Source organism: Oncorhynchus gorbuscha, linkage group LG11 (assembly GCF_021184085.1).
Source record: "Oncorhynchus gorbuscha isolate QuinsamMale2020 ecotype Even-year linkage group LG11, OgorEven_v1.0, whole genome shotgun sequence".
Lineage (NCBI taxonomy): Eukaryota > Metazoa > Chordata > Actinopteri > Salmoniformes > Salmonidae > Oncorhynchus > Oncorhynchus gorbuscha.
This window is the reverse complement of record NC_060183.1, coordinates 47,601,198-47,616,381: the sequence shown is the minus strand read 5'-3', so window position 1 is coordinate 47,616,381 and position 15,184 is coordinate 47,601,198. Positions and strand designations below refer to the sequence as shown.

At 44.0% G+C, this 15,184-nt stretch overlaps 1 protein-coding gene across 1 annotated transcript; it reads right to left on the bottom strand.

Moving 5' to 3' along the window:
- Positions 1–6,637: 6,637 nt before the first annotated feature.
- Positions 6,638–14,529, bottom strand: LOC124048784 (scavenger receptor class F member 2-like). The gene is made up of 11 exons (XM_046369863.1): positions 14,179–14,529; positions 13,686–13,744; positions 13,441–13,542; positions 12,360–12,879; positions 11,723–11,941; positions 11,476–11,604; positions 11,234–11,337; positions 10,754–10,853; positions 10,541–10,644; positions 9,847–9,996; positions 6,638–9,169 (listed from the first exon to the last, which is right to left on the bottom strand). The coding sequence occupies exons 1-11, from the start codon at positions 14,280–14,282 to the stop codon at positions 8,073–8,075; spliced, it is 2,688 nt and encodes an 895-aa protein (XP_046225819.1). The 5' UTR covers positions 14,283–14,529; the 3' UTR covers positions 6,638–8,072.
- Between the last annotated feature and the right edge of the window lie 655 nt (positions 14,530–15,184).

The window sequence follows — 15,184 nt, the reverse complement described above, 5'->3', positions numbered from 1 at the left end:
TGCTCTAGAGCTCCAGTGCGCCTGCACGGTCCGGTCTATCCAGAGCCACCTCTACACACCAGTCCTCCGGTAGCAGCTCCCCGCACCAGGCTTCCTGTGCGTGTCCTCGCGCCAGTACCACCAGTTCCAGCACCACGCACCAGGCCTCCAGTGCGCCTCGCCTGTTCAGCGCAGCCAGTGCTTTTCTCCCCTCCTGCGCTGCCGGAGTCTCCTGTCTGTCCAGCGCCACCAGTGCTCCCAGTCGGCCCAGCGCGTCCAGTGCGCATCGCCTGTTCAGCACAGCCAGTGCTTTTCTCCCCTCCTGTGATGTTGGAGTCTCCCGCCTGTTCAGCTCAGCCAGAGCCTTTCTCCTCTCCTGCGCTGCCGGAGTCTCCTGTCTGCCCAGCGCCGCCAGTCGGCCCAGCGTCACCAGTCTGCCAGAAGTGCCAGTCTGCCAGGATCCGCCAGAAGTGCCAGTCTGCCAAGATCTTCTAGATCGGCCAGACAACCTGAATCATCCAGGTCCACCAGCCAGCCTGGATTTACCGGAGCCTACTACCTGCCTGAGCTTCCTCTCAGTACTGAGCTTCCTCTCAGTACTAGGCTCCCTCTCTGTACTGGGCTCCCTCTCTGTACTGGGCTCCCTCTCAGTACCGAGCTTCCTCTCAGTACCGGGCTTCCCCTCAGTACCGGGCTTCCCCTCAGTACCGGGCTTCCCCTCAGTACCGGGCTTCCCCTCAGTACCGGGCTGCTTCGGTCCCGGGCTGCCCCTCTATCCTGAGTTGCCCCTCTATCCTGAGTTGCCCCTCTATCCTGAGTTGCCCCTCTATCCTGAGCTGCCCCTCTGTCCCGAGCTGCCCCTCTGTCCCGAGCTGCCCCTCTGTCCCGAGCTGCCCCTCTGTCCCGAGCTGCCCCTCTGTCCCGAGCTGCCCCTCTGTCCCGAGCTGCCCCTCAGTTATGTGGGGATCAGGGTGAGGACTATTAGGCCATGGTCGGCGGGGAAGGAGGATTATCCTAGGACGCGAAGGGGAGGAACTAGGACATTTATGGAGTGGGGTCCACGTCCCGAGCCAGAACCGCCACCATGGACAGACGCCCACCCGGACCCTCCCTATGCTCTTGAGGTGCGTCCCGGAGTTCGCACCTTAGGGGGGGGGGGGTTCTGTCACGCCTTGGTCATTGTATCTTGTGTTTTTGTTATATGTTTGGGTAGGCCAGGGTGTGACATGGGTTTATATGTTGTTATTTCGTATTGGGTTTGTATTATTAGGGGTGTGTCTAGTTATGCTTGGCTGCCTGAGGCGATTCCTAATTGGAGTCAGCTGATTCTAGTTGTCTCGGATTGGGAACCGTATTTAGGTAGCTTGAGTGCGCGTTGTATTTCGTGGGTGATTGTACCTGTCTTAGTGTTAGTCACCAGATAGGCTGTATTTTGTTTCACTTGTTTGTTGTTTTTGTATTTTCAATTATTTCATGTACCGCTTTATCTTTATTAAAGGTCATGAGTAACCTACACGCTGCATTTCGGTCTGCCTCTCTTCTAACAGCAGACGAACAACATTACAATGGGAGTTTCAAAAAGACTGATCAAAACGTGGAAGTGTTTCAACTTGACCTTGTATACTGTGATCTCCTCTCCCTCACCATTTGTAAATGTACTGATACTTTAAAACTGTTAATAAATTCAAAGTAAACATGTTTTGATTTGTAGAATCAATTAAGTAGCTAGCTCGCCATCAACTGTACTTGACACGTGTCTCTTGTTAGATATTGCACACTGTTACCCCACCACATCTACTATTTTAGCATTGCATTGTAGAAGGTAACAAGAGGTCTAGTTAATCACTTTAGTACAGTGCTGTAGAGTTCTGTCGTGGAGATTGTTTTGCATTGCGCATCAATAACTTGGGACTGTGGGGCAGTAATATTTGGCCCATTTTTATTTATTAGGATCCCATAACTGGTAATAAGACCTGATTGTGTTGCCATTAGGTATGACTTTGGACTTATTGAATAGTGTTATTAATGGATGCTGTGAGAAGCACGCAAACGTCATAAATGGCACCTATCCACAAGTCAAAGAAAGTGCAAATCCAATACAGGTCAAAGGTCAACAGCACTGGGTTTATCCTTCAGTCAGTCCTAGAAGAAACACAGGCCTATTCCTAATTAGATTTGCTCAACTTCTGTGTCTTCTCTAGCCTCCTTTTGAACAGGTCAAGGTGAGCCTGTGAGAAGACAAAGTGGACACGTCCGCTTGTATGAAATTACTCCAATTGCGCACCAGGCAAATTACTTACAGGGTGGAATCCTAAAATAAATGTATCTAGTTGTGCAATACATTTAATAAAGGGTTAAGTAGCATATTCTTAAATGTCTGCATGCTCTTCTCCTTCGGGGAAATAATAGCTGATTCAAAGGGGGTAGGGTACACTTGTCTATTCAGGTAGAATATACCCGTGCTTCCTTGCCAGAAGGAGGCTATTGATTAAGGGAGGACCATAGACCAAAAAGACCATCCTCTTGCCTCAGTCCTCCTCTGTGACCCGGAAATCGGTGTGGTAGAGGAATGTGTCAATTCGTTAGGACACTCTGTTTGCCTACTAACCTTTATTTGTTTGGATCACTTTACACATTTTATTTGGGCTTCACCCCTGTAAGCATATGTTGCCTTATGTGGAGGTTCTCCTGTAAATGTAATTTGCCTGATCTCCTCTCCCTCACCATTTGTAAATGCTGATACTTTAAAACTGTTAATAAATTAAATATAAACATGTTTTGATTTGTAGAATCAGATAAATAGCTAGATAATCATCAACTGTACTTGAGTCTCATTTGGAGGAGCCATTGCATACAAGCGGATGTGTCCACTTTCCGCCGTTTCGCCTTGATTATCTTTTACCTGTTCAAACAGGCAAGAGAGGACACAGGAGTTAGGCAATTCTGTGGAGAAGGACAGTCTCATTTCAAGCAAGTGCATTTCCATCCGCTATCACTCTCAATTTAACTTTGACCTTTTCAAAAGGAGTTGAGAGGAGGCAGGAGGTGAGCTAATTTAATAAAAGGCCCATCTTCTGAATTGAAACAGGACGGAGAGACGACGGAGGACAGACTTTTGCCAAAATGAGAGAACCCCAAAGGTTATTTACCAGAATATCAGAAGATGGTTGTCGGTAACCGTTCGCTCACAAGGCACTGCTGTCTTTGGTTTCCCTCACTGGGAGAGTTGATCTATGGTCACAGGTGTGACAGCCAGGTCCTGCTCTGTTGGGTAACACACAGCCTCAGTCCCCAACAACCGGTTCAGTTTTTCAGGGGAAATGGAAAGAGCCTGTGAAGCAACTTTTTGGATGTTGATAAGGTGACACTCAATCTTCTCCACATTTATGGGATTGGTAGAACAGTGCAGAAGAGATCCCCAAACAGTTTTATTTTCTTCTCGTCAAGACCAGTATGTAATGGGATCTATACTGAAGAAAAATACAAACTAAACTGTTTATTTATTTTATTTTAATAAGTTACAGTTCATATAAGGAAATCAGTCAATGTAAATAAATTCATACGGACCTAATCTATGGATTTCACATGATTGGGCAGGGGTGCAGCCATGAAAAAGCCTGGGAGGACATGGGCCCACCCACTTGGGAGCCAGGCCCAGCCAAACAGAATGAGTTTTCCCCCACAAAAGGGCTTTATTATAGACAGGAATACTCCTCAGTTTCATCAGCTGTCTGGGTGGCTGGTCTCAGACGATTCCGTAGGTGAAGAAGCCGGATGTGGAGGTCCTTGGCTGGCGTGGTACATGTGGTCTGCGGTTGTGAGGCCGGTTGGACGTACTGCCAAATTCTCTAAAATGACGGAGACTGCTTATGATAGAGAAATTAACATTCAATTCTCTGGCAACAGCTCTGGTGAACATTGCTGCCGTCAGCATGCCAATTGCAGCTACCACAAAACATGGCACATCTGTGGCATTGTGTTGTGTGTCACAACTGCATATTTTAGTGACCTTTTAAAGTCCCCAGCACAAGGTGCACCTGTGTAATGACCATGCTGTTTAATCAGCTTCTTGATATGCCACACCTGTCATGTGGATGGATTATCGGGGCAGCAGGCAGCCTAGTGGTTAGAGCGTTGGGCCTGTAACCGAACGTTTGCTGGATCGAATCCCTGAGCTGACATGTCACAATTCTGTCATTCTGCCCCTTAACAAGGATGTTACCCCACTGTTCCCCGGTAAGCTGTCATTGTAAATAAGAATTTGATCTTAACTGACTTGCCTAGTTAAATTGAAAAATCAATATATCTTGGCAGTGGATGTACATTTTTTATTTATTTTATTTATCCTCTATTTTAACACGTAAGTTGAGTGAGAACACGTTCTCATTTGCAGCAACGACCTGGGGGATAAATACATTTGTGCTAAAAATTTGAGAAGCCTTTGGTGTGTATGCAAGTTTTTTGGTATATTTTATTTCAGCTCATGAAACATGGGACCAACATTTTACATTGTTGCGTTTTATATTAGTTTCAGACATTTCTTTTACCCAGCTATAGTAGGTAACTCGAGGAAGACAGTGTCCAGCAGATGGAGCAATTCCCTCTTTTTGTAGCGTCCATTCAGCATCCATCTATTTTTATCCATGTGTTGTTTATGTAATGTTTTATATCCCACATCTAAGGTCCGTACAACCCAATGATTTATATATGCAATAGTGCCTCCATCTTGGCACTCCCCCTCCATTGTAAAAAACATTTTGGAAGCTATAGAAATATATTTATTAATTTCTACATTTAATAAAAAAATATATATATATAACCAGGCAAGTCAGTTAAGAACAAATTCGTATTTACAATGATGGCCTTACCAGGGAAGAGTGGGTTAACTGCCTTGTTCAGGGGTAGAACAACATATTTTTACCTTGTCAGCTCAGGGATTTGATCCAGCAACCATTTTGGTTACTGGCCCACTGTGATAACCACTAGGCTACCTGCCGGCCCAGTTACAGACAACTTAATGCATACTTTTAAATTATATTTAATCAGCTAAACATAAAAATGAAAGTATTATTTATCTTGGGATTACTAATGTTGATGTCGCCACTACAATAAAGAAATACTTGTACATGTAATTTTGTCCTTGAAACATTGCATTGAAATACTGTAGAATTCCATTCATTCCTATGGAGGACTGCTTCTACTGGGGAGTGCCAATATGGCCGACAGGTGGCTTCAAAGCCTCTCAATGGCCAATGCATAGCATCAGCAATTCATGGTTTATATAAATCATTGGTACCACCCAGATGTTTTGGCCCATTTTTCTAGAGTATAAACATGTAGTCGGAGCACCTGCATGGACACTAAAATGAATGCTATACAGCCAGATTGCGGATTCTGGTCAAGTATAATCTCTGGGGGTAGAGAGAGATCATGAGCAGTTTTATTGTGGATGTTGTGATTGTGTCCAGAGAATAAATGATGAGTTTAAGAAGACTAGAATGTGGTCCTGACAGACAATGAACTCGACTGTTAGAAGAACAAGTATGTTCGCATGGAAAGATGGAGCCAGTTTTGGTATTGCTTGCAGAGATGAGATAACGTGTGCTTTGGCCTACATGTTGGCGATGATAGCAGCTTTTTCCAGTTTATTGTGGCACATATTGATTGACACCCTTAATTGAGTGGCTCCAATATGACCATGTGACTGATAGAAAGTTCTTACACAATATACAAAGGAAATTCCCTCTTTGATGAGTCACATCATAACACTTGTCCTGGCTATGATCTTGTCTGTTCATTCTGGGTCGCCTGTGCTGGTTTCCAATTAGGATATTTCATGATGTCTGTACTTTCCATTACTGTTTCGGGGGAACAGAGAAAATGAAAAGATCATGGTGTAGCGTTGCCTACACAGAAGGTTCCCACCATCCCGTTCATACCACAGTGACTAGACACTCGCAATCATGTAGTCATTCCCATAGGAAAGTCCTGCCATTTGCTTGTGGTGTTATATACAGTACTTTTGGAGCCATGTATTTGACTTGAGACAGTTTTTAGTTGCATAATCAGTCCGTTAGTAATTGCCGAATGTGCTTATTAGTAGTAATAATTTGTTATTGGTTAGGATGTTGGAGCCGGAGAGTGTTATTGTTGGGACAAAGGAAAGTGCAGAAAGTTTCTATGTCCACATATGTTATCGTTGTATATTCATATTTCTAAGAAAGTAGGTAAAGAGCCACAGCTGACTCTTAGTTCCTGGTAAGGTCAGGCGAGATTCTGGGGAACTAGGGCAGTGAGAGACGTGGAGTTTAACATTGAGGTGAGGAGAAATTTGAGGAGAGAAGAAACCTCTGGGAGGGGGGCTAGAGGGGCCCATCCCAACAATACTCCAACTGTAGTCTTATCGCACACACATGTACACATCCCTGGAACACCAATAGGAGGAACATACTTAGTTATTGCCCAGCAACACTGATTGTTTATCCTCGATAGACGAGGAGGTGACTCCTAATCGGAAGGCATAAATATATGCTTATGTAAATTGTGTGCTATGCAGCTGCAGCATTCAGTTTGGATGGAATAAATCTAGTCTGAGCTTCCTTTGGTGTCCAACTGGATTTGTACCAGAACTTAGAATCTAACACGTGTATGGCCCATATCCAAAGTCATTTTTTATACAAAATTTCAGAAAATACAATCTCACAGTGAATGATCCTGTACCATCTTGGCATTCCAAAAATATAATAAGACAACAAATTCAAACCATATTTAGGTAACAACTTATGTTTTTCTGAGACCAAGGTTTCCAATTAGGTCATACTGATGTTTAGGTGTTATCACTCTAGGTTTTCTGCTTTGCTTAGTGCAAAATATTTGCTTTTTTCCCTCAAGTCGTAAATGTTTTTCCATCGATGTAATGTCTACAAGATGTTAATGCTTTCATAGGGTGTCTCTATGCTAACCACTGTCTCCCAAGAGGATTCTGGGACAGGATTGAGTTGGCGGTTGCTTCTCAAGGCTTGGCATTCAGTTACAGACCAAGCTACACGGAGATGTTTAAACAGGGAGTCAAAACGTAATTCTAGTCCCCTTCCCACCACTAGTCCCCATCCCTTTTCCACAGTAAAACTTCTAGAATGAAATAATGATGTATAGACGCCTATGCGTGCAGCAATGCACACAGTCGTGCCTTGAAAGCATGTTTGTACACTCAACCATTGTAGCCTCTATAAATGCGTTCGTTATGATCTAATGTTCACAACACGGCAGCTGGTCTGTGAGGACATGCTCCTGTATTATTTCAAGTGATCTGCAAATCTTACTATGTTACTTACTTGCAATGTTACTTATTTACGTTTAATAACTTATTTGCAGGACCTTGCTGCTCCTAAACGTGCCTTTGCTTTGTCTGTGACTCCTGATAGCAAAGGGAGAGATGTTCCTGTCTAAGCAGGTCACATCATGGATTCAGGACGACCGGTGCCAACTGTCTGGATTCAATTAAACACCATATGATCTTCTGTAGTCTTTACAGCTGCCTCAAAGTCTACCATTCTCCCCCAACAAACTGCACACACACACAACTGTAGCACATGTGTCAGACAGCCACAGGGCCCTCTACACAGACCCCAGACTGTTCCACCATCAATACACCACACCTCTTGTTTGTCTGAGGCCCTGTCGTGGCTCCAAAGTTCTGGGCAGTGGGATCGACTTTCCAATTTAAAATATTGATTTGATATGGGAGATGCAAAATCCAGATTTTGGGGTGTTTGGTCTATTCGATATGAACAAATTAGAAAATGAATAAAATAACGAGGGTAAATAATTATTCTGATGTCTTAGCACTTTTACTAATATATTGATTTGATAATAACTAAAGTGAAGGAATATAAAAAGTTCAAATATAAAGAATACTGCATTGTATAATAACATTTCTCAAGATCAAAAACATCCACCCACGGGAAAAGATTCCATCGTTAATTTGAGTTGGTGCTAAACACAATGAAACATGTGCCCAATCAATTATTTCAAGCATCACAACATGTGCGTCATTGTTTTTCCAGAATTGAGAAACATTCAGACTGGCTGTGCTAATTTGAAGCCTTTGGTGGCATCACTGCAACCTTTGGAGCTGTAGTCTGTATTTTTGAGTCTACATTACCTTCCTTGCTCTTTTTCCGAGGAGGCTTTTTCATTGGGGTCTTATTTTTGGGCTCTCCCTTATCTGAGCTGCTTTCAGAGTTGCTAGAATCTTGTTTCTCTTGGTATTTGGCTTCTTTAGATGGACTATCTGGCAGAGGCTTCTGTGAGCTGTCGGATGTGGGAAGCAAATCCTTTCCAGCTCCAGGCTGGGTGCCCGAGGTCTTTTGGGGCGGGGTGGGCTTCTTTCTCTGGGCCTGGAGGTGAGACAGGCTCTCTTCACAGCTGCCGGCCTCGCTCCTGTTCAGGCTCTGAGTCTTCTCCTTCAGCTGAGCAGTAAAGAGAGAGGCTACCTCAGAGTGTATGTTCGGTTGGTTAACCTCCCTGTTTAGGGATAAGCTGGGCCTCTTCTCTGGGGACTCTTTGGGGATTGCAGCTTTCCGGTCAACACGGAAATTGCCCATTTTCCTCAGGACACTCTGCACTGCCCCATTGATGTGCTCTATCTGCAACAGACCTGGTCTGCTTTTATTAGGCTTCTTCTCACCTAGGGAGCTGGCCCCATCTGTACCTGCAGACTCTGGGGCGTTGGGAGCTCGCTGCTTGCTGGCTTTCTTTCTGGAACAAATGTTATCCTCAGCCACAGTCTCTTCCTGACTTTTCTGATTTGACCCAGGAGATGCATGGATCCATGAGAGCTTGGGCTTGGTGGAGGGGTCTGGTGGCTGTGGTTTAATCCTCTCAGCAGCTATAGGCTTTCCATTATATTTGACATTGTTTGACCCGCCATTGTTCTCTGGCTCCTTGCTGGACTGCTGTGGTGGCTGAGGGGCAGAGACCCTGAGGCAGAGGGTGCTGGTGGTTGACTCTGTGCCACTGCAGGAGGCCTCACTCTCTGATGACTTCTGGAGTGGCAGCTCACTGGTGTTAACTGAAGCCTGCTCAGTCATATCCCTGTCCTCCGGCAATGTGTCTACCTCAGAGACATCATCATCAGCTAGGACTGTAGTCTCTGTTGTGTTGATTCTGTCCCCTTTCTTTTTCTTCTCTTCTCAGAGGGCGAGAGAAAGGGCGAAAGAAGTTCAAACGTCAATTTTTATTCAATTAAATAAAAGATCATCAGAATCCGACTCCCCTTCAGCTCTAAAGACGTTAAGGAAACAAACACAAATGCTTTGGGAATGTTTTAAGTACTGGATGACCTACTATTAACATTTTCCTGTTCATGTTTACTTTAGAAGCAAGGGCTTTAATTGGATGATACTGCAGCAGATTAGGCAGTGTATTTAGGGCAGATCAGTGAAATGATGATCTATCAAGAACTGTAGTTTACACATCACCCTCTGGATCTTACACCGGATATGACTATGCAGCAGTTGTTTTGACAAAAATCTAGTCATTGCAGAAAATCAGTGAATCATACAAAAACAAAACGTTGTGTGCAGCCAACGACTCATTATCTCATAATGTTCTGTCATTCCAAAATGATCTCTTGTTTTTGGAATGACATTCCCATCATTATCGGAGCTCAATGTGAAAAAATGTAACCTTCCTTCACATATTTTGGACAATAATTTGCCTTAACGAATTCCCATCACCTGCAGAAATGAAGGTTCTAGGATAGACAGGTGTCACTGTCACAGAGTGAACAAACAGAGTTTTTTTTTTAATGCAGCACTCTTATCATGCAGGAGTGACAGGGAAGATTTAGTCTGGGATACCCACCGTCAGGCACAGCATAGACATGTCCGTCCTCTGTGGTCTCTACGGAAGAGAAGGACGCTCTGGATGACCCGGAGGCGGTGGGTTGCTCCACTGCAGAGGGGGGCTCAATGAAACTACAGTTGAAAGTATTCTCAGGGTCATGGTGGGACACTGTGGAGAACAGAAACCGAGCAAACACTTAGCCTCTTAACAGTTAGGCCTACATTCGCTAAAGCTTTGAACTTATTTGTTAACAACAATAATCCTTCACTACATTTTGTCCCTTCAAAGAAATTGTGTTACACATGGGACCTTATATTTCCCCCTGACTTCCTGTGTCATACATCAGTCCACCCAGCCCAAACATCCCCCCTTCTAGCCCCGCTGCCCCTGCTCCAGTAGAGCGAAATTGCAGGTTAAGATCATTTTTGACACTTCCTGTCGGTGGTCTAGAGGGGCCCTCGATGGAATGTAGAGAAATGGGGAGGGTGAAGAGGGGGCAAGCAGGACGCTGTTCAAGTATGGTTTTAAATATACGCTGAGTTCACTGTCACAGACATTCAGAGAGCAGGCAAAGCAAAAAACCAAGGAGAAGGAATGCTACTTTGATTTTGGAGAGATCTATCTTTGGGTATTGGACTGGTTTATCATCAATCATGAGAACCCAGTGAAAATGTAAGTTAACATTCATTGAGTTTGTGCAGGTAGGACCTACCAACAACGTTGGGTAGCTTCTGCCGTCTCAGTGGGATATGAGGAAGTTTAGAGCTGATTCGTGTGAACCCTCCACATAGTCTTCTTTTGGACCTTTTCTCAGGGCTAAATGCAATCAACAGAGAAACCAAAGACGATGTGAAGTATAAATTTAACTTCAGCTAATGTGACAATATATTTATTGTGCCCCAATACAAACAACAATCATTCTTACTCGTTCTGTCTGCAGACGCAGCAGCAACACAGCAAGGAGAGGAGCAGGAGACAGGTGACCAGCACCCCTGCTGCCATCACACCCATCCTCTTGTTAGGCTCTGTTCAAAGAGCAGAGGTCATACATCTGTCCCAAAAAAAGTATTTAGTCAGCCAACAATTGCGCAAGTTCTCCCACTTAAAAAGATGAGAGGCCTGTAATTTTCATCATAGGTACACTTCAACTATGACAGACAAAATTATATTTTTTTTCTCCAGAAAATCACATTGTAGGATGATGAAAATTACAGGCCTCTCTCATCTTTTTAAGTGGGAGAACTTGCACAATTGGTGGCTGACTAAATACTTTTTTGCCCCAATGTATCTGTCATGAGTGTTTTTATGGCAGATACATGTTACCAGTAAGCTCTCTGGAAAAATAATACATGACACTTTTTTCCCTCGTCACATTAGACAAGTCTGTTTTAGGAAAGGTTCTTACGTAGGTTGCATGCTCCAGTCACTATGTTGCAGTTGTTGTCATGGCAGGAACAGGTCTGGGTACAGTTAAGCCCATACTGACCCGCTGAACAGCTCACATTACAGCTGCATAGGAAAGAGTGTGAAATTTCATTGATGACATTTTCAAAATCGGTCTTGACACCATCCATATTACTTTCTCTATTTGTTACATTTAATTAGTTTTCTTTTAAAATATTTGCATGTAAAATGCTTTGCACTCACTAAGCACCAGAGAAGCCAGGATTACAGAGACAATTTCCTGTGGCGAAGTGACACATCCCATTGAAGCAGCTGTTGCAGTCATTGACACAGTTCTCTCCATAGGTTCCATTTGGGCACTTGACCTCACATCTGTGAAGACAAATGGTTGAAAATCACGCACAAACTCAGACGGGATGTAATTGCCTTTCTTATCTACATTTGATTAGAGATGCCGAATGTGATCGGAAGCTCATAATGGTATTCCTACCGATCACCCATCCAACCAGGGTTGCAGTGGGGGCATTTTCCGTCGATGCGGTTGCAGAAGTGTCCGTCTTTACAGGATGAGCAAACGTCCTTGCAGTTTTCACCAAAGAACCCAGGAGCACACATCTGGTCACACCTGGTGCCATTCCAACCGCTTTCACATGCGATGCAATGTCCCTCTGCCACCTTGCAGGGCTGCTGGCCTTTGCAGTGACCACACCTGGAAGAGCAGTAAGACCAAGTCCTGAGTAATATTGTAACAAAAGATGAATAACATGGACTAACTAAATTCTTTACAGTAATATTCATGCTGGAATAGGGTTTCCAAATGGTTGGTTCCCTCTTCCAGAGCCTTTCAGCCAAGGCTAGTTCCCTTGTGGTTAGAAACTGGCTTGTGACTAGATGTCTTATTGCCAACAGCTTCAGGTGGCCAAACACTTTAGGTGTTTCACAGCTCAAAACAGTTTGTAAACCACATTAGATTTGCCAGCTTCACCACATGGTTACCCCAATGGGCACCGTACAGCAGACTGAACGAGCAAAGAGCAAAGACATGCATGTCTTATCCAGCTAAATAACCTCTGGCTACCAGAGTGGTTTCAAGTAAGTCAGCTTTGTCTAACACAGCTGTCACACACCTGTTTCTGCAATTTTGTCCGTAGAATCCAGCTGGACACGTCTCCCTGCAGAACTTCCCTCTGAATCCTGGCTTGCAGGTGCACGATCCATCCGCCGAGTTACAGCGTCCTTGGAGACACTGGCACTTGTGCTCGCAGTGAGTACCCCACAGATGCTCTCGACACTTGCAGCGACCGGTGAGCTGGTCACACGGAGAGGCATTGCAGGCACACTTGGCACCGCAGTACCTCCCATACCAGCCAGGATGGCAGTGGCACTGGCCAGTTCCCACATCACACACAGAGTTTACTCTGCAGTAACAGTTGTTAGAGCACTGAGGGCCCCAATAGCCTGTGTAGCACATACAAGCGCCTGTCTCCTGGTTGCATTGGCCCTTCTGGCAGTCGCAGGCTCGCTCACAGTTTGGCCCCCAGCGATTAGGGTTACAGGTGCAGGCCCCAGTGACATCATCGCACCTCCCGTTGGGATGGCAATCACACTTACCCTTGCAGTCAGGCCCCCAGAACTTAAACGGACATTCTACAGAGCGGATGTAAGGCAAATATGTATAGACAAAGAGATCATTTGTACACTAAGTTCTCTGGACGTAGACTACTTAGTTCTGAGAAATAGGCTACCTGGACTGGCTGTATGTGAAAATGACTGCAGTGTTAACAGACTTACACTACATTTCAAAGGAATTTATGCTTGAAATAAATGGCAAAATTACAATCTGCAATTGTTACTTCCATTTTTACCTTATGTATAAATGAATTATATGTACCCATTGATTCTTGAAGAATATAACTTACTAAGGCCTCACGAGCTTAGTTTATTAACTGCCGTACCCCATCAGAACCCCAAATATACGCTTGTTTTACTCCAAGTAAATGTTAACAAACATTTTATAGCCTCAGAACATGGTTAAAACTATAATTTTGATATCATGGATGGTCAGTACTTGCTTCCATAGCTCTGTCTATATGTCTATACATTTGAGCTTTTATTGAAACAGGGACAGGGAGGACACTTTGTTATTGTTTCAACTGCTGATTGCTGCTTTAAGGATTGCTGTGAGGAAGGAACAGGGAACTAACTTACTCATATCACAAGTGGCTCCAAAATAACCATGACGACAGCGGCATTCGTGGGGTCGCACACAAACTTCATTTTCTTTGCAGGTGAAGTTACCCTCACAAATTGCTGAAGAAAAACCATTGGGCAAGTTAGTTCACAATAAATAATTGTGCTTTTAGAAATGAAGAGGAAAAATGGTTTGGGAGTCTACTCCCAATGATGTGGTTCAGGTTTGTTGAATGGGATAATACAGGCTTTCGAGTACTCACGTATTAAGCACTCATCTCCTTGCTGTGCCCAGCCACTACAACATTGGAGCCTGTCAGATCTGGGAGGGAGAAAAATAACATTAGTTCATCTGGAAATCATCTGTATTTGATTTATAGAAACTAACGTAATTGAACTCCTTCCATCCAAACTAATGTTATGATCACATTTCAGTCATGACAAATAGACTAAGACATTTGCATACTGAACATTATCCTAATCACATTCAGATGCAAATCTGTCACAGCATTCAAAATGCGGGGAATTACTGGCACAACGACTCAATGTAGCAGTAGACTAAATGAGCAGAGATCCGAGGAAGATTATCTGTGAATAGAAGGGCTTGGGTATTCAGAAAATCTCAAACTTTAACATATCGAAAACAATTTAATGCATGTTTATCTACCTTCACTGACATGAATCAGGCTACTGTAATAGTTTTGTCCATCAATTTCAAGCATAAAACCTAATTAAAACAGGTACACAATGACTTACTCAGTTTTGCATACATATCTGCCGAAGGGATTTAGTTCTTGGCTGTAAGTCCAACAACAGAAGACACTTAGAAGCACAATGACTAAGACATATCTTGTTTCCATGTTGTTATGAACAGCATCCCTCCAAGGGCTTTCCAGTGGAAATATGTCAGTCTTTTTTCCAAAAAGGAAATCAACTCTTTTCTTGTGTTGTCCAAAAAGTTACCCATCCAGAGGGTGGCGGTATGCAGTAGTAAATGAAGTAGCCTACCGGTAGGCTGTTACCCTAAAGTCGGTACGTGAATGACAATTTGCAAATTCGGTATGAAGAGGTTGTAATTCTCCCTGGGACCTCCCCACAGAACCAACCTCACCACAGATTGCAAAAAAACTCCCCACCCCCAGTAAAACAGGCTACCCTAAGAAAACATTACCAGTTACAGAGCAGACCTAGCACTTAGCCAATGGCTCCCTCTGTTGTTGACAATAGGAAGCTGTACATCCTCACAGTACACACACACTCTCTCTTTACAGATGGACTATCCAAATCAAGGGTTACCAAACAATTTGAGAGAGAGAGAGAACTTGACACAAAGGACATGTTTCTGTTCTGTTGCATATGCTTTATGTATTTTCTGTGTCTAGCAGCGTCCTCAGAGCATGCGCAGACCAGCTGGCTGGTGTGTTTACGGACATATTCAATCAATCCCTATCCCAGTCTGCTGTTCCCACATGCTTCAAGAGAGCCACCATTGTTCCTGTTCCCAAGAAAGCTAAGGTAACTGAGCTAAATGACTATCGCCCCATAGCACTCACTTCCGTCATCATGAAGTGCTTTGAGAGACTAGTCAAGGATCATATCACCTCCACCCTACCTGACACCCTAGACCAGGGGTGTCAAAGTTAAATGGACGGAGGGCCAAATAAAAAATTTAGCTACAAGCCGAGGGCCGGACTGTTCGAATGTTCATTGAAAATTTTTTAAATGACGCATATAGTCTAGTGAACCTAATTGAACCTACTGA